This window comes from Hippocampus bargibanti, linkage group LG10 (assembly GCF_051943395.1).
Source record: "Hippocampus bargibanti isolate YZ-2025 linkage group LG10, ASM5194339v1, whole genome shotgun sequence".
Lineage (NCBI taxonomy): Eukaryota > Metazoa > Chordata > Actinopteri > Syngnathiformes > Syngnathidae > Hippocampus > Hippocampus bargibanti.
Window position 1 is genome coordinate 23,715,476 of NC_142743.1, and position 20,550 is coordinate 23,736,025.

At 42.1% G+C, this 20,550-nt stretch overlaps 2 protein-coding genes across 2 annotated transcripts; both read right to left on the reverse strand.

The window, feature by feature from the left end:
- Positions 1–132: 132 nt before the first annotated feature.
- Positions 133–11,867, reverse strand: best2 (bestrophin 2). Its single transcript, XM_089005664.1, has 10 exons — positions 9,704–11,867; positions 9,129–9,334; positions 7,963–8,057; positions 7,360–7,593; positions 6,405–6,559; positions 6,250–6,327; positions 4,786–4,938; positions 3,979–4,059; positions 2,927–3,081; positions 133–1,913 (listed from the first exon to the last, which is right to left on the reverse strand). The coding sequence occupies exons 2-10, from the start codon at positions 9,278–9,280 to the stop codon at positions 1,202–1,204; spliced, it is 1,815 nt and encodes a 604-aa protein (XP_088861790.1). The 5' UTR covers positions 9,281–9,334; positions 9,704–11,867; the 3' UTR covers positions 133–1,201.
- A 147-nt stretch (positions 11,868–12,014) lies between these two features.
- On the reverse strand, positions 12,015–20,380 carry get3 (guided entry of tail-anchored proteins factor 3, ATPase). Its single transcript, XM_089005665.1, has 7 exons — positions 20,221–20,380; positions 19,678–19,825; positions 19,288–19,436; positions 17,313–17,463; positions 17,118–17,225; positions 15,832–16,029; positions 12,015–14,755 (listed from the first exon to the last, which is right to left on the reverse strand). Exons 1-7 carry the CDS (start codon positions 20,358–20,360, stop codon positions 14,627–14,629), a joined length of 1,023 nt encoding a protein of 340 aa, XP_088861791.1. The 5' UTR covers positions 20,361–20,380; the 3' UTR covers positions 12,015–14,626.
- Positions 20,381–20,550: the final 170 nt, after the last annotated feature.

The following is a 20,550-nucleotide window of genomic DNA, read 5'->3' on the forward strand; positions in this document are numbered from 1 at the left end:
ACCTTTATGATGATGGTTGATGGCTTGATGGAATGGAGTGGCCGGTTTCATCAGCATTAAACACTTGAGGAACGTGGCCTTCTTCTTTTACCATCTTGAGGAATGATCCCTTGTAGGTGCTTTCTCTGCCATAATTTTATCTAGTTCCTCATCAATTGTGATCTGTTTAGCCGGATAGCTTTTTGCATCAAGTGTACAGATGGCTTGTGCGGGTTATTTGTGGAGCCTGATTGATGGGAATTTTAACCTTGCAGTCTATACTCTGCCTTTGAACTATCAAAGTCGAAACGAGTCCAAATGTCACTGTTTTTTTATCAATTTTGTCACTCTGTCGTCTGCCTGTCTCTTTAATGTTTAAACCACCTCCCCTCACTGCTGCGTTGTCGGTTGTCCTTGAAAGGAGAACCGACGCCTCTGGACAAGTTGCGTCCATAATTTGTAAAATCACTTCAAATGACTTCTACTGAGCGGATTTTACAAATATTCCACCGCATATGGCTATATTTTACCGTTTAAGACTCGCGCTGAATATTCAGGAAGTCTTGTTTTCGAGTTGATGACGATTCCTGACGTGACGTCACTGAAGGTACGCCCCTGACCGAGAAAGCGACACACAATGCATTTTGGGTACTTTTTTTCGTCTGACAACTTCGTGTTGATGGCGAAATTAGAAGGAAAATTACATAAATAACGTGATGGTGAATCGTTGTGTTGCACCAAGACTACTATTTGATACTAGTTGACACAAATTCCCAGCAGACAAATCAGCCCATTTCCAACGGAGCTTGTGCGCCATCTTGGGCATTTTCTGGGCGCTACATTGCAGTCCAGACGCCTCAAAATGAGACAAAAGGACTTCTTTAATGGATTGCAAACATGTATGCTTTCCTCTTCAGAACTATTTGAATCATATTCGTAACTTGGATGAGTAACAAGAAAGCATCTTCTCCCAATCTGAAGCCATTGTTTTGATTCTGGAGCAAGGCAGTGTGTGACCAATAGCGATGTCACGAACAAGGGGGCGGGACCTTCTGAATCTCTCCAGTTTTGAGCTCATTAGTAGCAGTTTTGGGACACGTTAACTCATTTTTATTGGTGTTTTGCATTTGACTAAAAATATCAGCCTGCGTGTTTTGGCTATTTTCGATGCTATAAAACGTTTTTCAGTTAGGAAACAAAACAAATGGTGTCGGTTGTCCTTTTAAGTCCCAGTTAGCTCTGATCCCATACTGACACTCCGGAATCGCTGGGGTTCCAAAGATGGCACCATGAGGAAGGGCATTTTATCTTGATGGAAATCAGGATAATTAAGACAAGGCGCAGCTTTACCTTTGTGTTGGTTGATCACAGGCTGCGAGCTGCAGTGCTCCAGTCTGGTGCGGTAAGTGGGCTGAGATGAGGAAAGAGTGGGTTGAGGGAAGGTGACGGGAATACCCGAGGAGTCATGGAGCGAAGACGCTGGAGATAGGGCCACTGCTTCCTCGCCTTGTCTTGCGTGACGTCCTTCAGCTTCACTCCAATATGTCTCAGTGTCGTCGTCTCCCAGTTTCTCCCGCTGAGCTTCAAACTGAATCTCAAGCAGAGGCACTCTGGCGTTCTTCTCCTCCCTGAAACTACACACGGTACTCTGGGTGTCCTGCCCTAAACCAGAGGGTAATGAACCCCCTTTCCCTATTTGACAACCTTCGCTGTCGTCGTCGTCGCTAATGCACCGATCGATGCTGGGGGAATGATAAAGTCTCTGGAGCTGGGCGGAGGTGCGTCGTAGGGCTCCGCTCATGAAGCCGGCGTGGGAGGGGGCGCCGTTGAGTAGCCGGTTGAAGAGAGCCATGTTGGGGTGACGGTTGACGGACTCTTCCGTGTTTTCAGCAATCTCCTCCAGAGGCTGGAAGTGCATCTCCTCTTTGGGAATCCTAGCGGATGGTACGCAACACACTTGTGTCAGTGCTTTGAGAATCACCGATAGATTAGACAGGGTAAGAAGCGATCATATTTCAAAGTGGCATGCTGTTATATGCTTAGTCAACATGTGTGACTCCAATACACAATTGAAGCACAGACAACAACCTGGGGTCAATCTGAGGTCAATAGACACAGAAAGTTAAACTGTTAGCTTCATCTGGGAGATCTGGCCTTGCACAGAATTTAGGAAACTCCTTTATCACCGAAGCAATTTACGACCTGAAACTCCTTCACAGGAAGAGCTCATTAGCCAGGTTATAAATGTATCAGCTCATGGAAAGAAAACGTTTTATTGCTTACAGCTGTTGGGCCTCAGAACGTTCCAGGGGTGTGGTATTGTAATCAAGAAAATGATGTTTTACTAATGTATCACTTTAATTTGCATGTACTCTCAATAAATAGCTTGGCAGAAGGCAGCATTTTTTTCAATGTTAGCGCCTCCTTCCAGCTTTAGCTGTTGTTAAAGCGCTATATACTATTAGCTAGCAAATAGAGAGCTAGCTATCTCTCTATTTGCTATCTAGCTGGCTAGCTATCAAGCTAGCTAGCTCTCTATTTGCTATCTAGCTATCTATCTATCTATTGGCTATCAAGCTAGCTCTTTATTTGCTATCTCGCTGTTAGCTAGCTATTAGCTTGCGAGCTAGCTTTCTATCTATTTGAGTTACTTCCGGGTTGAGTGAACGCTGCCGCGTGTGGCTACCACTGCTCACCCACAGAAAAACTGAGCCTGTGACTGGAAAGTGACCTTGAGAGTTTTGAAAGGGGCTTAGAAATGAAATGTATTATTATTATTTGCTAGCTATTAGCTATCTGGCTAGCCAGCTGGCTATCTATTACCTATCTATCCAGCTAGCTAGCTAGCTATCCATTAGCTAGCTAGATGGATAGATAGGCAGCTATTACCTATCTATTAGCTATCTAGGGATTATTATTATTCTTATAATAAAAGTTTGCGACTCACGCCATGTCAAACGTGGATCCTTGGAAGGAGGGTTTGCGCAGCACAAAAAGAGTTGCAGCTGTATAGGGTGGCCTCGGGTTGGAATCGTTCCAGTAGCGATCTCGTTCCATCATCGGCAGATCTCCATACATCTCATCCACTGCCATCATGGACACCTGCGGGGGTCAATAAAAGATACATGTACAGATTGACGTTATGAGAATGGACTTTTGTATTGTGATTTAAGTTACTAGTGATGTGTCGTTCGCGAACGAGTCGGTTCTTAGAGACGGATCTCTGAAGTGAAATAAGAGAGCCGGCTCCCAAGAAGGAGCCGATTTCCTCCCCCCGCCCCCAGTCTTCGGTTAAAGCCGCATGTGATTGGTCGATATCCGTGGTAGAGGAGTGAGGGGAGGATTACAGACACATGCGGCAGCGAGGAAAAGGGGGAGGGGTTAGAAAAAAACAGTTCAAAGAAAGACACATTTCTGAGAATTTAGCAGTAGACGCACGCACCGTTTTGGAGTCATTATCGATTGGCTAGCTTGTTAGCTCTTTATCTATTTGAGTTACTTCCGGGTTGAGTGAACGCTGGCGCGTGTGGCTGCCGCTGCTCACCCGCAGAAAAACTCATCCTGTGACTTCAAAGTGACCTTGAGAGTTTTGAAAGGCGCTTAGAAATCAAATGTATTATGATTATGATTATTATTATTATTATTAGTAGTAGTAGTAGTATCATTTTCTAGCTATTTGCTCTCTATTAGCTCTGGCTGGCTAGCTAGCTATCTTCACTATCTAGGTGGCTGGCTATCTAGCTATGTATCTGTTGGCTATCGATTAGCTAGCTAGCTAGCTTTATATCTATTATAAATGAAATGTATTATTATTAGTAGTAGTATCATTTGCTAGCTATTTGCAATCTATTAGCTCTGGCTGGCTAGCTAGCTATCTCTTCACTATCTAGGTGGATAGCTATCTAGCTAGATTTCTATCTATTATAAATGTAATGAATTATTATTATTATTATTATTATGAGTTAAGATTAGAGAGTCCAATTCCCATTGAATTCCAACCTGGAAATTTCTGTCTATCAACCAGTTTGTTTCAAAGTCATCATCGTCTTCCCCAAAAGGGTTGATCAGCTGCTCTGCAACCTAAAGGAAAAGAAACATTACAGAAGCATTAAACATTAAAAAAGTCCATATCATTTCATGTCATTAAAGGACAACCGACACCATTTTTTTGCTTCCTAACTGACATCAGGAAACCGTTTTATAGCATCTGAAATACCCAAAACATGCAGGCTGATATTTTTTGTCAAATGAAAAACACCAATAAAAATGACTTAAAGTGTCCATAATCTGCCACAATAATAATAATAATAATAATAATACATTTAATTTACAAGTGCCTTTCAAAACTCTCAAGGTCACTTTCCAGTCACAGGATAAGTTTGTCTGTGGGTGAGCAGCGGCAGCCACACGCGCCAGCGTTCACTCAACCCGGTAGTAACTCAGATAGAAAGCTAGCTAACTAATAGACTGCGAATAGATAGCTAGCTAATAGATAGCTAAGTAACTCGATAGAAAGCTATCTTCCTAAGAGATAGCTAACATATAGCTAGCTAGGCCTTCACTCAATCCGGAAGTAACTCAGATAGCTAATAGACTGCTAATAGATAGCTAGCTAATAGACTGCTAATAGGTAGTTAATTAACTCGGATAGAAAGCTAGCTCGCTAATAGACCGCTAATACATAGCCAGCTAATAGACTGCTAATAGGTAGCTAAGTAACTCAGATAGAAAGCTAGGTAGCTAATAGGTAGCTAACAGATAGCTTTAAAGGAAAAACCGGCCTCGCTGGCTAACAAAAAAACTAACCTTGAGCCACCCAGCATAAAAGAAAAACTGCAGCAGGGTAAAGATGGGCACGTAGAGGTCAAGGTCATGGCCTGGGTAACCTTGATTGGGATCGAGGAACTGGCGACCAATCAGACATACCAGGAAAAAACTGTACACTGCTAAAGTCACTACCTGATGGACAGATAACGAAACAGGTTACATTTCAACTAAGAAAGCTAGCTAGCCAGCTAATAGACAGCCAGATAGCTAATAGATAGATAGCCAGCTAGATAGCTAATATGTTTTCAGACTCAAATAGCTAGCAAGCTAGCCATATAGCTAATATAATGTATTATTAGTAGTAGTAGTAGTATCATTTGCTAGCTATTTGCTATCTATTAGCTCTGGTTGGCTATCTAGCTATCTATTCAGTATCTAGGTGGCTGGCTAACTAGCTAGGTATCTGTTGGCTATTGATTGGCTAGCTAGCGAGCTTTCTATCTATTTGAGTAACTTGCGGGTTGAGTGAACGCTGGCGCGTGTGGCTGCCGTTGCTCACCCACAGAAAAACTTATTATGTGACTGTAAAGTGACCTTGAAAGTTTTGAAAGGCTGGCTACCTCGCTAGCTATCTATTTGCTATATAACTAGCTAGCTGGCTATCTATTTGCAATCTAACTAGCTAGCAAGGCTGGCTAACTCGCTAGCTATCTAGCTAGCTATCCATTTTCTATCTAACTAGCTAGCTGGCTACCTATCTATTTGCTATCTTACAAGCTAGCTGCCTACCTAACTAGCTATCTATTTGTTATCTATTCGCTATCTAACTAGCTAGCTAGCTATCTATTAGTTAACTTTCTCTCTATTTTAATTATTCTGGGTTGAGTGAACGCTGGCATGTGTGGCTGCCGATGCTCACCCACAGAAAAACATATCTTGTGACTGTAACGTGACCTTGAGAGTTTTGAAAGGCTGGCTACCTAGCTAGCTATGTAGCTGGATACCTAGCTAGCTATCCATTGGCTATCTAACTAGCTAGCTGGCTATCTATTTGCTATCTAGCTAGCTGGCTACCTAGCTAGCTATCTATTCGCTATCTAGCTAGCTATTAGTTATCTATTAGCTAGCTAGCTAGCTAACTTTCTATCTATTTGAGTATCTTTTGACTGTAAAGTGACCTTGAGAGTTTTGAAAGGCTGGCTACCTAGCTAGCTATGTAGCTGGATACCTAGCTAGCTATCCATTTGCTATCTAACTAGCTAGCTGGCTATCTATTTGCTATCTAGCTAGCTGGCTACCTAGCTAGCTATCTATTCGCTATCTAGCTAGCTAGCTATTAGTTATCTATTAGCTAGCTAGCTAACTTTCTATCTATTTGAGTATCTTGTGACTGTAAAGTGACCTTGAGAGTTTTGAAAGGCTGGCTACCTAGCTAGCTATTTGCTCTAACTGGCTAGCTGGCTAGCTAGATGGCTATCTAATTGCTAAACTGGGTCTGCTTACCTGAGTATAAACCAGTGGAACACTGATCATGTCATAATGAAACAAGAGGCCGCATTTCCCCCTGAACACATTCAGCTCCTGCTTGAAGACAAGACAAAATGGCCGCCTGAGCTCACATTCCAACGTGCGCGCGTGTACGAGGAATGGCCACGTACCTCCAGCAGCAGCTTGAGCGTGTGATCATCTCGAATGCGGCCCTCGCAACGGGCCACGGCGGCCAGGTTGGTGAACCACACGCACGGAATCCAGTATTTGTTGTAAGGAGAGTAGAGGCCTTCAAATTTCTTGCGTTCCTCTCTGCTCATGAAACCTGCACAGTTTTCAACCGCCATCTTGAATGAGGCAAGTCAAGATAATTTGTCATGAGAGACTATTGATTCCTTCATGTCAGTTTTTGGTCGCATCCTTTTTGACAAGGACAACCGACACCATTTTTTTTTTTGTTTGCTAACTGACATCAGAAAAACGTTTTATAGCATCTAAAATATGACTACTATTTGATACTAGTTGACACAAATTCCCAGCAGACAAATCAGCCCATTTCCAACGGAGCTTGGGCGCCATCTTGTGCATTTTCTGGGACGCTACATTGGAGTCCTGGCGGCTCGAATTGATACGGAAGGACTTCTTTAATCGATTGCAAACATTTATGCTTTCCTCTTCGGAACTATTTGAATCATATTCATAACTGGATGAGTAACAAGAAATGCTCTTTTTCCGAATCTGAACTCTCTGAAGCCATTGTTTTGATTCTGGAGCAAGGCAGTTTGTGCAGGAGTATCCTGGCGTGACATCACAAAAAAGGGGGCGGGACTTTCTGAATCTCCTCAGTTTTCAAGCTCATTTTGTGGCAGTTTTGGGACACTTGAAGTCATTTTTATTGTTGTTTTGCATTTGACTAAAAATATCAGCCTGCGCGTTTTGGGTATTTCAGATGCTATCAAACGTTTTCCTGATGTCACTTAGGAAACAAAAAAAAGGTGTCGGTTGTCCTTTAAGAGTAGACTTATGACAATCCAGCTAGCTAACAAGCTAGCTACCTACCTAGCTATCTATTTGCTCTCTATAAGCTGTCTAGCTGGCTGATCTGCGTTAGCAAGAGATACTCACCAGCCTCCACCACGTGGTCCATGGTGGGGAAACGCTTGAAGACGGCCGTGCTAACCGATCTGAGGATGAGCAGCGCCGACAGACTAGCGTAGCGCATCATGGTGCGTCTGAGAAGGCGACCTCGCTCATCACTTCCTTGGAGGCCACCCGAGAGGACACACATGAGCCGATCGGGAAGGGGGATGCTTGTGTACTGGTTCCACCATCGGGTCACCACCAGGGTCACGTAGAAACCTGCTTGCAGCATTTCACAGGAAACACAAGCTAAGGCTCAACTGTGCTACGGGGAGGCCTGTACTAAAAGCATGGGATCATGTTTTATCTATGATAGAGGGTGCCCTGAACTGTGACTGGCTAGCTAACTATCTAGCTAGCTCACTATTAGCTAGCTTTCTATCTGTTACCAGAGTTACTTAGCTAACTAGATAGCTTTCTATCTGTTATCGGAGTTAGCTAGCTAGCTTTCTATCTGTTAGCAGAGTTACATCCTGGCGCGTGTGCCTGCCACTGCTCACCCGCAGAAGAAATATCCTGTGACTGTAAAGTGACCTTGAGAGTTTTGAAAGGCGCTTAGAAATTAAATGTATTATTATTATTACTTACCTAGTACAAAGGACATTGGGATTAGACTGGCATAGTGATTGCAGTAAATTGCTAGCTTCTCAAAATACCTCTTCTGATCATCAGGGAGCAAAAACCTAAAAGGAAGAAGAAAAAAAAACATGACACAGATATACCTCAGTTTACGAACCCCTTGGCTTACGAACTTTTTGGTTTACGAACGTTAAATTTATTTAAAAAAAAATTACCTTGGTATATGAACTATTTTTTGGGATACACACGGAGCGCCACAATGAGTGATGTGTCGTTCGCGAACGAGCCCGTTTTCCTAACAAGAAAATGGCAGCCGACTCATTTTTGTCCTCTATTCCCCGCCCCTAGTCTTCGGTTAAAGCCACCTGATTGGTCAAGAACGCAGCAGCGAGAGGGGGTGGTTTAAAAATTAAAGAGACAAGCAGACGACAGTGAGAGTTTCAACTTTGATAGTTGAAAGGCAGAGTGCAGACTGCAAGGTTAAAATAGCCCATCAATCAGGCTCCACAAATAACCCGCACAAGCCATCTGTACACTTGATGCAAAAAGCTATCAACCCAGCTAAACAGAACATAAATGATGAGGAACAAGGTAAAATTATCGCATGGCGACTTCACTCGGATATCGTCAAGAGGCAATCTGGAAGCTCGTCATCCATTGATGATTTCAAGGCTAGCCACGGATGGTTCGAGAACGTTAAGCGTCGTACAGGGATTCATAGTGTCATTCGTCATGGTGAGGCTGCCGGTTCCGACGATAAAGCTGCCAATGCTTACAAGGAATCATTCCTCAAAATGGTGGAAGAAGAAGGCTATGTTCCTCATCAAGTGTTTAATGCTGATGAAACCGGCCACTCCATTCCATCAAGCTATCAACGACCATCACAAAGGTAAATACAATGACTTTATTATACAGTACAGTTTATTTATTTAATTATAATACCGTAGCACATTTATTATATGTAAAATAAGGTATAGTTTGTGTAGTTTTAAGATTTAGAAAGTAGAAAATAATGTTTTATAGGGACCTGGGAACGGATTATTCTCATTTTAATAGATTCCTATGGGAAATATTTTTTTGAGATACACACTTTTCGCCTTACACTCTGTCTGGGAACCAATTAAGTTCGTAAGCCAAGGTATTGTAAATCCAAACCTCCAGACAGGCATTGTTACCTGTATGTGATACTGATGGCTGTGTACATGGCAAAAAAAGCCAGGAACTCCTTATACAACACCTTGTAGATACTTCCTTTCCAAGCCAAAAGCAGTTTGGAGAAGCCACAAAAGCGAGCGTTAGCGACTCTGGCTGTGTAGGTGACAGTCATTGTTGCCTCAGAAGAAACAACAAAGTGGAAGTTTCACTCCCCTCACTGACGTGCCTGTATGGGAAGAGAGCAAAGTCACATCAGGCATCGTCATCAACTCGAAAACAAGACTTCCTGAATATTCAGCGCGAGTCTTAAAAGGTCAAATATCGCTATATGCCGTGGAATCTTTGTCAAATACGCTCCACTAGAAGTCATTTGAAGTGATTTTACAAATTATGGACGCAACTTGTCCGGAGGCGTCGGTGGTCCTTGAAGCAACAACAACAACAAAAAAATAACAAACTGAGGAGCCATTTGGGAGCCAAAAGAGCCGGATCTTTTTAGTGAGCCGGCCAAAATGAACCAACTCTCTAAAAAGAGCCGGAATTCCCCATCACGAGTAGATACTGATGATGCGTTTAAAAAAATGAAATATTTTACCTGTCTGGAAGATGCTAATTGCTCATTTCGGTAAGTTGTGGTCCTTCTCAACGAGTGTGTCTGCGTTCCAATGGAGTTTTGGACTTGAGAGCACACGATTTTTTGACATCCGTCGGCATTTACGTGGCACTAATCCTTCCAAGTCTCCTTGCTATGTCTAGTGGTCAGCGCTCCCCTGGGGGTAAATCCTCAAACGCAGGAGAACGAGTAGCTCGTTAGAGCGGTTCCCGACCAGGAGGGGGTGGAACGATGATGGAGTACAAGCGACAGGCCGTTAAGTACCAAACAGGACTGAAAAAAAAAATCACATAAAAATGATGAAAGCCAAGAGAGAAAGTGAAACTTTGATAGGAAAAGACTAAAAACAATGTCAAGTGATGACACTGTCAAGTGAAATGATTATAATAATAATAATAATAATAATAATAATACATTTCATTTTAAGCACCTTTCAAAGCTCTCAAGGACCCTTAACAGTCACAGACAAGCTAGGAAGAGAATCCATGTTATCAATGTTGGGGTTTGGGGGCTGAGCAGCTGAAAGCTCTGCCCCCCATCGTGCTGAGACGGGCAGGGGGGGGCGGGCATGCAGAGGTGGAGGGAGGAAGAAATTTCAAGTACACTTTTTCTTTTTAACTCAGTCACTGCCAGATGTGGAAAAATGTGTTCCACACCAGTGCCAGGGTTTTTGTCATTGTCACTCGAATTGCACGACCCACAGAAGCTACAACATGGCACCAAAGGGGTCTATCTAGCTGGCTATGTAGCTAGCTATCAATAATAATAATAATAGTCATAGTAGTAATAGTAATACATGTAGTAGTAATAGCAGTAATAACAGTACTAGCTATAATAGCAATCATAGCAATAGTAGCAATAGTAGCAATAGTAGTAATAGTAGTAAAAGTAGTAATATTTCATAACTTAGCTGCTGTGAAATGTAAATTACTCCACTGCGAGACTAATAATGGCAAATCCAATCCAATAGTAGTAATAATAGTAATAATAATAATAATAAATTTCATTTCTAAGCGCCTTTCAAAACTCTCAAGGTCACTTTAAAGTCACAGGATACGTTTTTCTGTGGGTGAGCAGCGGCAGCCACACACGCCAGCGTTCACTCAACCCGGAATAACTCAAATAAATAGAACGCTAGCTAGCTAGCTAGCTAAAATAATAATACATTTGATTTCTAAGCGACTTTCAAAACTCTCAAGGTAGCTAATACATAGCTAATAGATAGCCATACAGAGAGCTAGCTAGATAACTAGCCAGCTGATAGATAGCTAAATAGCCAGGCAGCTAGCTAGACAGTTAATAGATAGCAAATAGATAGCTAGCTAGGTAGCCAGCCAGATAGACCTCTTTGGCGCCATGTTGTAACTCAAAGTTACATATATAAGCCTTAAACATACATTCCATCCAAAAAAATAGCACTGAATCAACTTATGAACGAATTCACCTTACGAGCAACCATTGAAAACGTTGCTTGTTCGTAAGTTGGGGAGTGCCTGTAAATGGGCTTTCATCCAAGTTGTGGATTCCGAAATATTTGAAACATTGGGCTGGTCAGATTTTTGGGGTTGGGCTATTGGGCCAGAGCTACCAGCAAAATTTTAGTTAGCTGACGAAGCTTCTTAGATAAGTAGCGAAACGTCCGATACCTTCAAAGAAGTGCAGATAACGGCTGAAGAAACCTTTTCATCGATAAGTTGAGTAATTCTAAAACTTTCAATCTTTTAAGTTGTTGCGTGAAAGTAATCATGTTGCACTTTCACTGATATAACAACTTTCCAAATTGTTCTCGCTCAAGACCCCATTAAATGATTGCCCCCCCCCCAAAAAAAACCCCTCTCTGTTGAATTGAGTTTAATTAACACTTGCAACATGTCCCAAAACTGCCATAAATGAACTCGACAACTGGGCAGATTCAGAAAGTCCCGCCCCTTTGTTCGTGATGTCACGCCAGGATACTCCTTCACAAACTGCCTTGTTCCAGAATCAAAACAATAATCATAATACTACTACTACTAATAATAATAATACATTTTTACATCATTTGTAAGCGTGTTTCAAAACTCTCAGTCACTTTACAGTCACCGGATCAGTTTTTCTGTGTGTGAGCAGCGGGCAGCAAATAAATAGAAAACTAGCTAGCTAGCTAATAGATAGGCGATAAGATATCCAGCTAGTTAAGAGATAGCGAATAGATAGCCAGCTAACTAGCTAGCTAGCTAATATATAGCCAGTTAGCTAGCTAGAAATCTAACAGATAATGTTCACTCAACATGGAATAACTCAAATAAGAAAATCAGAATCAGAAAACCTTTATTCGTCCCACAATGGGGAAATTTGCAAATACAGTGTAGATAGAAAGTTAGCTAGCTGGCTAATAGATAACTACAATGGCTTCAGGTTACTCATCCAAGTTATGAATATGATTCAAATAGTTCTGAAGTGGAAAGCATACATGTTTGCAATCGATTAAAGAAGTCCTTCCGTATCAATTCGAGCCGTCAGGACTCCAATGTAGCGTCCCAGAAAATGCACAAGATGGCGCTCAAGCTTCGTTGGAAATGGGCTGATTTGTCAGCTGGGAATTTGTCTCAACTAGTATCAAATAGTAGTCTTGGTGCAACACACAACGATTCACCATCGTGTTATTTATGTAGTTTTCCTTCTAATTTCGCCATCAACACGGTGTTTTCAGATGAAAAAAAGTACCCAATATGCATTGTGTGTCGCTTTCTCAGTCAGGGGCGTTTCCTCCGTGACGTCACGTAGGGAATCGTCGCCAACTGGAAAACAAGACTTCATGAATATTCAGCGCGAGTTTTAAAATGTAAAATATAGCTATATGCGGTGTAATCTTAGCAAAATGCACTCAGTAGAAGTCATTTGAAGTGATTTTACAAATTATGGACGTAACTTATCCGGAGGTGTCGGTTGTCCTTTAAGAGCTCACATACTGCCATTGAATCTCGGAATGATAAAGACCAAAAAAAAAAAATGTTGGTTGAATTTGTTATATTCATTAAAATTGTCCAGGAGCCTTATGTACAATTCTATATAGTATTTAACTCATTCACTGCAAGATGTAAAAAAAATGTCTCCACTCCAGTGCCAGGGTTTTTGTCATTTTCACTCAAATTGACCCACAGAATATTGAGTTTTAGGACGATATAAACATTCAATGCAGCGCAAGAAACCTTAGATTCTCTTCTGTCATCGGAAAAAAAGAGTTAATTCCTAAATGACAGGCGTCTGGATTTATGAGCTTGAAATGAGGGCAGCTGTTCAAAATACAATACAATACAATACAATACAATACATACATCTCGGTCCGTAACATGGAAAATACTTTGACATCCTTTTTTTATACATTTGAGATGTATTTGAGTTACTTCCGGGTTGAGTGAATGCTGGCGCGTGTGTCTGCCGCTGCTCACCCACAGAAAAAAAATACTTATCCTGTGACTGTAAAGTGACCTAGAGAGTTTTGAAAGGCGCTTATAAATCAAATGTATTATTAAAAGACAAATGCTGCCCTCTCGTGGAATGAAAAAAAAAAACATTGCTAGAGGTCTTACCAGCGCTTTTTCGGAACCCACGTAAGAAAAACCAAAACCCGAACAAATTCAGGAATGGCGCTCCACGTCATAATATCACTTCCTGAATAAATGTGGGGATGGTAGTGAATGAGTTAAATAACATACAGTCTTGAGATTGTGTTGTTGAGGAAAATGTAACGTAAAATTGGTAGTCTTACTCGTAATGACATACTCCATTGAGTAAAATATGAAAACAAGATTCCACAGGTATGGGATACTTTAAGAGCTGAACCACAAAGTACAGTGATACCTTGGCTTATGAACTTAATTGGTTCCCAGACAGAGTGCGTGAGGTGAAAAGTGTGTATCCCAAAAATTAATTTCCCATAGGAAACCATTAAAATGAGAATAATCAGTTCCCAGGTCCCCATAAAACATACTTTTCTACTTTTCCAAGCTTTAAAACTACACAAAATATACCTTATTTTATGTATAATAAATGTGATATGGTATTATAATTAAGGAAATTAACAGTACTGTATAATAAAGTGGTTTTATTTACCTTTGTGATGGTCGTTGACGGCTTGATGGAATGGAGTCATCAGCATGAAACACTTCATGAACGTAAACTTCTTCTTTCACCATCTTAAGGAATGATCCGTTGAGGTGCTTTCTCTGCGATAATTTTACCTTGTTCCTCATCAATTGTGTTCTGTTTAGCTGGTTTGATAGCTTTTTGCATCAAGTGTACAGATGGCTTGTGCGGGTTATTTGTGGAGCCTGATTGATGGGAATCTTAACCTTGCAGTCTGCACTCTGCCTTTCAACTATCAACTGCTGCGTTCTTGACCAATCACGTGGCTTTAACCGACGACTGGGGGCGGGGAATAGAGGACTGAAACAAGCCGGCTGCTATTTTCTTGTTAGGAGAACGGGCTCGTTCGCCAACGACACGTCACTCATTGCGGCAGCTCCGCGTGTATCCTGAAATATAGTTCGTATGCCAAGGTAAAATTGTCATAAACTTAACGTTCGTAAAGCGAGGGATCACTGTATCGTCTTGATGTAAAATGATCACTGCTCAGTGTCGAGGAAAAGAAGCCGTTACATTTCTTTTCAATTCGGTAGATGACTGCTACAGATAAGACGCATGATCAGGAGAGAAGGCAGCACCGACGTTTTCATGTCCTAGCTTGCTAACAAGGTAGCTTGATGAAGATGTGAGACGTCATCAGCTGCACTACAAGTGTTGCCTGCTTCAAACGCTCTGTTTTGCATGGGAGGTTGAGAGGCCAGTTGGGGGAGCTCAAAAGGGGGTGCACGGTTTTTGGGCAATGGAAGTAGTCAGGGTTTGGTCCCGCAAGAAGGGGAATTACTTGTTTGGTGGCTTATAGGGATCGAGAAGCTGCTTTGAGAACGTATTGACTTTGTCGGCACCTCGAACTTCGTGGGGCAACAGAGGCAATTTGATGATGTGGAAATCTTCGTAAAGGTCCTCCATCTGTTGGAAACAAACACACATGCAATGCAAGTTGGGATTTTGGCATCAAGAGCCACTCTTGCAAATTGTTCAATGTACAGTGATACCTTGGCTTACGAACTTAATTGGTTCTCAGAAAGAGTGTGTAAGGCGAAAAGTGTGTATCCCAAAAATTAATTTCCCATCGGAAACCATTAAAATGAGAATAATCCGTTCCCAGGTCCCCATAAAACATCATTTTCTACTTTCTAAGCCTTAAAAATGCACAAAATATACCTTATTTTATGTATAATAAATGTGCTATGGTATTATAATTAAAGAAATAAACAGTACCGTATAATAAAGTCATTTTATTGACCTTTGTGATGGTCATTGCTGGCTTGATGGAATGGAGTGGCCAGTTTCATCAGCATTAATGATTGATTGATGAGCAACGTAGCCTTGTTCTTTCACCATCTTGAGGAATGATCCCTTATAGGTGCTTTCTCTGTGATAATTTTACCTTGTTCCTCATCAATTGTGTCCTGTTTAGCTGGGTTGATAGCTTTTTGCATCAAGTGTACAGATGGCTTGTGCAGGTTATTTGTGGAGCCTGATTGGATTGGATTGGCCTTTATATTTATATTGACTTTATATATTTATATATATTGCCTTTATATATTTTAACCTTTCAGTCTACACTCTGCCTTTCAACTATCAAAGTTGAAATCCATTTTCTCACTCTCTCTCTGTCGTCTGCCTGTCTCTTTAATGTTTAAACTAACCGCCCTTACTGCTGCGTTCTTGACCAATCACGTGGCTTTAACCGAAGACTGGGGGTGGGGAATAGAGGATAAAAATGAGTCGGCTGCCATTTTCTTGTTAGGAGAACAAGCTCATTCGCGAACGACACATCACTCATTGTGGCGCTCCGTGTGTATCCCGAAAAATAGTTTGTATGCCAAGGTAAAATGTTAATAAATGTAATGTTCGTAAACTGAAAGGTTCGTAAGCCAAGGGCTTCGTAAACCGAGGTATCGCTCGATTGTGAAAATGACGAAAAAGGTTTCTCCTCATCCGAGTTCATGGATGCATTGAATCATACCGGATACACATACCTGGTCCAAATACTTGGACTGAATCTTGTGTCGTGCTTCACACATTTTACACGGCATCTCAGCATCCGGGAAAACCAGCTGGTTAACGATGATGTTGTGCGTGTCAATGCGGCACTTGGCCAGTTCTTGAATTAGTCTCTCGGTTTCATACAGGGAGAGGAACTCAGCGATACACACGCAAATAAAGGTGGTCTGCTCCTGTGGGTGGCATGAAAGAGTGGTAAGAACGATTTATGATGATTTGGTGAGGAAGCAGCATTTTTACTAAAAGCGCAAAATGGCGATACACTGGAACAGTGGTCCTTAAGCTGGGTTTGATCGAACCCTAGGGGTTCGGTAAGCCGGTCTCAGGGGTTCAGTGGATCCTCCACCACAGAGGTCCAACCCTCAGTCTAGTCTGCAGTTAGTAGGCACAGTCATTGGAAGCAGAGTTCGGTGAATGAGCATATGAAACTGGTGGGGTTCGGTGCCTCCAACAACATTAAGAACCACTGCACTCGAAGTTGCCCCAAAGCTCTGTCCTGGGACCCCTCATCTTTATGACCTACCTTCTTCCCCTTGGCAACATTCTCCGTACATTTGGTAGACAATTTGATTGCTTTGTGGATGACACCCAGCTCTATCTCTCCTGGAAACCCGGCACCTCTCTTCCACCTCCTTCCCTTTCACTCTGCCTCTGTGAAATGAAATCCTGCATAACCCATAACTTCCTCAAACTTTACAGGGAAAAAAACTGACATTCTCCTCATTGGGACCAAATCCACCTTGAGCAAAGCTAACAGTTTCTCTCTCACTATGGACCATTGGACCGTTTCTCCCTCCCATCAGGTCAAAAGCCTAGGTGTCATCCTTGACAGCACACTATCTTCCCACTCCGATATAAATAACTTAATCCGATCTGCATACTTCCACCTATGCAATAGCAATCATCTTGGCCCCGTCTCTCACTCCTCGCACCACTGCTATCCTCGTTCATAGTCGTGTCACCTTCCGGATTGACTATTGCAATTCACAGAAACTCAGAAACTTCTCCACAAACTTCAACTAGTCCAAAATTCTTCAGCCTGGATCATCACCAGAACCTCATCCTTTCACCACATCACCCCCGTCCAACCTCACTGGTCACTAATCTTCAAAAAGCAACAAGGTAGGATACCGTCAACTTAAAGGACAACCGACACCACGTTTTATAGCATCTAAAATACCCAAAACACACATGAATATGAATAAACATCACATCTGAAATAAAAAGTACATGTGGCGAACCGGATGAAACTATGACTTACGGGGTCTTTGAACTGCTCACTAACTGAGCGGATGACAGGCAGAGTCTCTTCCAGTTTGGATGCGAGCTGGTCTGCGTTCATATCTCCAAGGCCCAACATGTTGCACATCTAGAAAAAAAAAATGGGAGACGTTGAACACATTTTGGGGATATCTTCAGTCAAAGAATGCTCAAGCGTTTTGACACTTCTCCTCACCTGGGAGATGAAGGGACTGATTTGGTTCTTGATCTGCATGAGTCGGCCCAAGCCACGTTCCACGATGGTGGGGAAATTGAGCAGGCGTAGCGTGTGGCCAGTAGGCGCAGTGTCAAAGACAACCACGGAGAAGTTCATTCCTTTCACCAACCTGAGATGAAGACAGAAACTGATTAAGGAAAAATATATTATACAGTGATACCTCGACTTACGAACGCTTTAGCTAACGAACCTTTCGCCTTACGAACGTTAAATTCGCGAGAATATAATCTTGGCATACGAACTATTTTTCGGGAAACGCGGAGCACCACAATGAGTGATGTGTCGTTCGCAAACGAGCCGGTTCTTGGAGCTACTAACAAGGAGCTGAAAATGGCAGCCGGCATTTTTTTCTTTTCCTCTATTCCCCATGCCCAGTCTTCGGTTAAAGCCGCACGTGATTGGTCAAGATCCGTGGTAGAGGAGGGAGGAGACACACGCAGCCGGGGGAGGGGTTACAGAAACACACACACACACGAAAGGGAGATGACAGAGCTTGAAACAAAAAAACAAAAGCGAAAAAAAAAAACAAACGTGAGAAGGTGAGAACATGGATAGAAAACAGTGAAATTTGGACTCGTTTCAACTTTATTGATAGTTTAAAGGCAGAGTGTAGACTGCATGGTTAAAATATCCGATCAATCAGGCTCCACAAATAACCCGCACAAGCCATCTGTACAAATTGAAGGGAAAAGACTAGAAATTGAACCAGCTAATAATGAAGTTTCTAGTGTGTCTGCCGGCATCTGCTGCTGTTGCAAAATCACAACTTCTAAGATGTAGAAGCCAGAGCTCCTTGAGACACTTAATACACACTGAAAAAAATATCAATAAAGTTGAAACGAGTCCAAATTTCACTGTGTTTTCTATCCATTTTCTTACTCTCTCTCTGTCGTCTGCATATCTATTTTTATTTGCAGCTCTGTGTTTCTGTAACTGCTGCGTTCTTGACCAATCACGTGCGGCTTTAACCGAACACTGGGGGCGGGGAATAGAGGACCCAAACAAGCCGGCTGCCATTTTGTTGTTAGAAGGACAGGCTCGTTCGCGAACGACACATCACTAATTGTGGCGCTCCGTCTGTATCCCGAAAAATAGTTTGTATGTCAAGATTAAATTCTTGCAAGTTTAACGTTCGTAAACTGAAAAGTTCGTTAGCCAAGGCGTTCGTAGTCAGTGGTATTGACCGTATTTTTCTCACTATAAGGCGCACTCAAAAGACTTCCGATTTTGTCCAAATCTGACCATGCACTTTATAATCCAGTATGTCCTATACATGGAAAATGTTTTAACGTGTCATTCGTTGAAAGGGCGCCTTATAGTCCGAAAAATACGGTATCTGTTGGAATCAAGGGAGAGTGGTTGACTTTGCACAGCGCTCCCTCCCCGACACGCGGAATTGTCAGAGATATGACAGTTAGACACTGTGGACAGAGACTCTGAACCAGAAAGATTGTCCAGACTGCCGGCAGGAAACGTAGTCACCCATGACGTACGTCTGAATTCTGCGCCCCTCTGCCAAGCTATTTATTGAGAATACATGCAATTTAAAGTGATACATTAGTAAAACAGTTTTCTTGATTATAATACCACGCCTGTGGACGTTCTGAGCACCAACAGCTGTAAGCAAGAAAACATTGTGTTTCCCATGAACCTGGCTAATGACCTCTTCCTATGATAAGGAGTTTGAAGTCCTAAATTACTCATGTGAAACTGACCGTTTAACTTGATTGACCCCAGGTTGTCCGTGTTTCAATTGTGTATTGAGTCACAAGTGTTGACTAAGCATACAACAGCATGAAACTTTTAAATATGATAACTTCTTATCCCCTAATCTCTATCAGGAATCAAGTGTTATGTCGTATTTCGGTATTATAACCTTTTATCAAGGTGAAATGGGATGGTAAATGTTTTGATATGAACTTGACAGTCTAACCTCATGACCTCTGCATAGCTCATAGCTTCATCGATGCCAGGAAAGGCACTCATGGCCTCCTGCATCATCTTCTTGCCCATGCTCAGCATGTTGTCTTCCTCGAAAAACTCATCTGGAAGCTCTGCCACGCCCAAGCTTGGATCAATTTCCTACACTCACACAAATACAAATACATTACACATTTGTGGAATAATAAGAGTAGTCATTGATTCAAACTCGCCTCCCGCGGTGCATTTTTAGAGAAATGATGACTTGTTCTGTCAGAATGTCAAATAGTCATAAGACTGGAACGGCAATATGATATGAATGCCTTTTTTTCTAAGCTTCATCAGACACCGAATGATTGACGCTCGTCCGTTTATATCTGCATCTTTCAAAGTGCACACTCACCATAGCAAAGAGGTTGTCATAGCCCTTGACCTTTGTAGGCACCTTTGAGAACTTCTGGTCAAAAGCATCTGAGATGTTATGAGCGGGATCAGTGGAGATGATGAGGACACTCTCTCTGACGGCAGCCAGCTGGACAGCCAAACTACAACTGGCAAAGTTATTCAATAAATGGTTAACATTAAAGGACAACCGACACCATTTTTTTGTTTCCGAACTGACATCAGAAAAAACGTTTTTTTATACCATCTAAAATACATCATTTCAGAGCAGCTGTAAAAGACATGAGTCATGTGTCCGTTGACTGTCGCATGTTAGCCTTAGCATGCTAGCGAGCATATTGACAGGAGATAGAAAAAAACATAACACGATTTGAAAGTGAAGTTAAGAGGATACTTGAGAACCATACACCGGGAAGTAACATATGAAATGGTTTAATAACGATAGACTTTGTCAAACAAAGGCCCAAAACTGAAATGAAAACCTGCTAGCTTGACTCGGTGACATGGTCACTCTGTAAACTCGGAGTTGAATTTTCCACCTTACCTACACGTCGTTTTGCCGACACCGCCCTTTCCACCTACAAATATCCATTTCAAAGATTTTTGCTCGATAATATTCTTTAACGTTGGTTCTAAGGGCTCGACATCAGGAGCATCTTCAAACTCGTCTTCCAACGCTGCCATCTTGTTTGTGTGTGTCTCGAATAGTGATGTGTCGTTCGCGAACGAACCAACTTTTGTAGGCGGCTCTTTGCATTGATGACTAGGGCCGGCTCTCAATAGGGAGCCGCTTGAATAGCTAACTTTTGGGAAAAGACGGAGGACACTGTAACGTAAGACACGTGGTTTATCCATTAGTTTCAGAGAGGTCCTC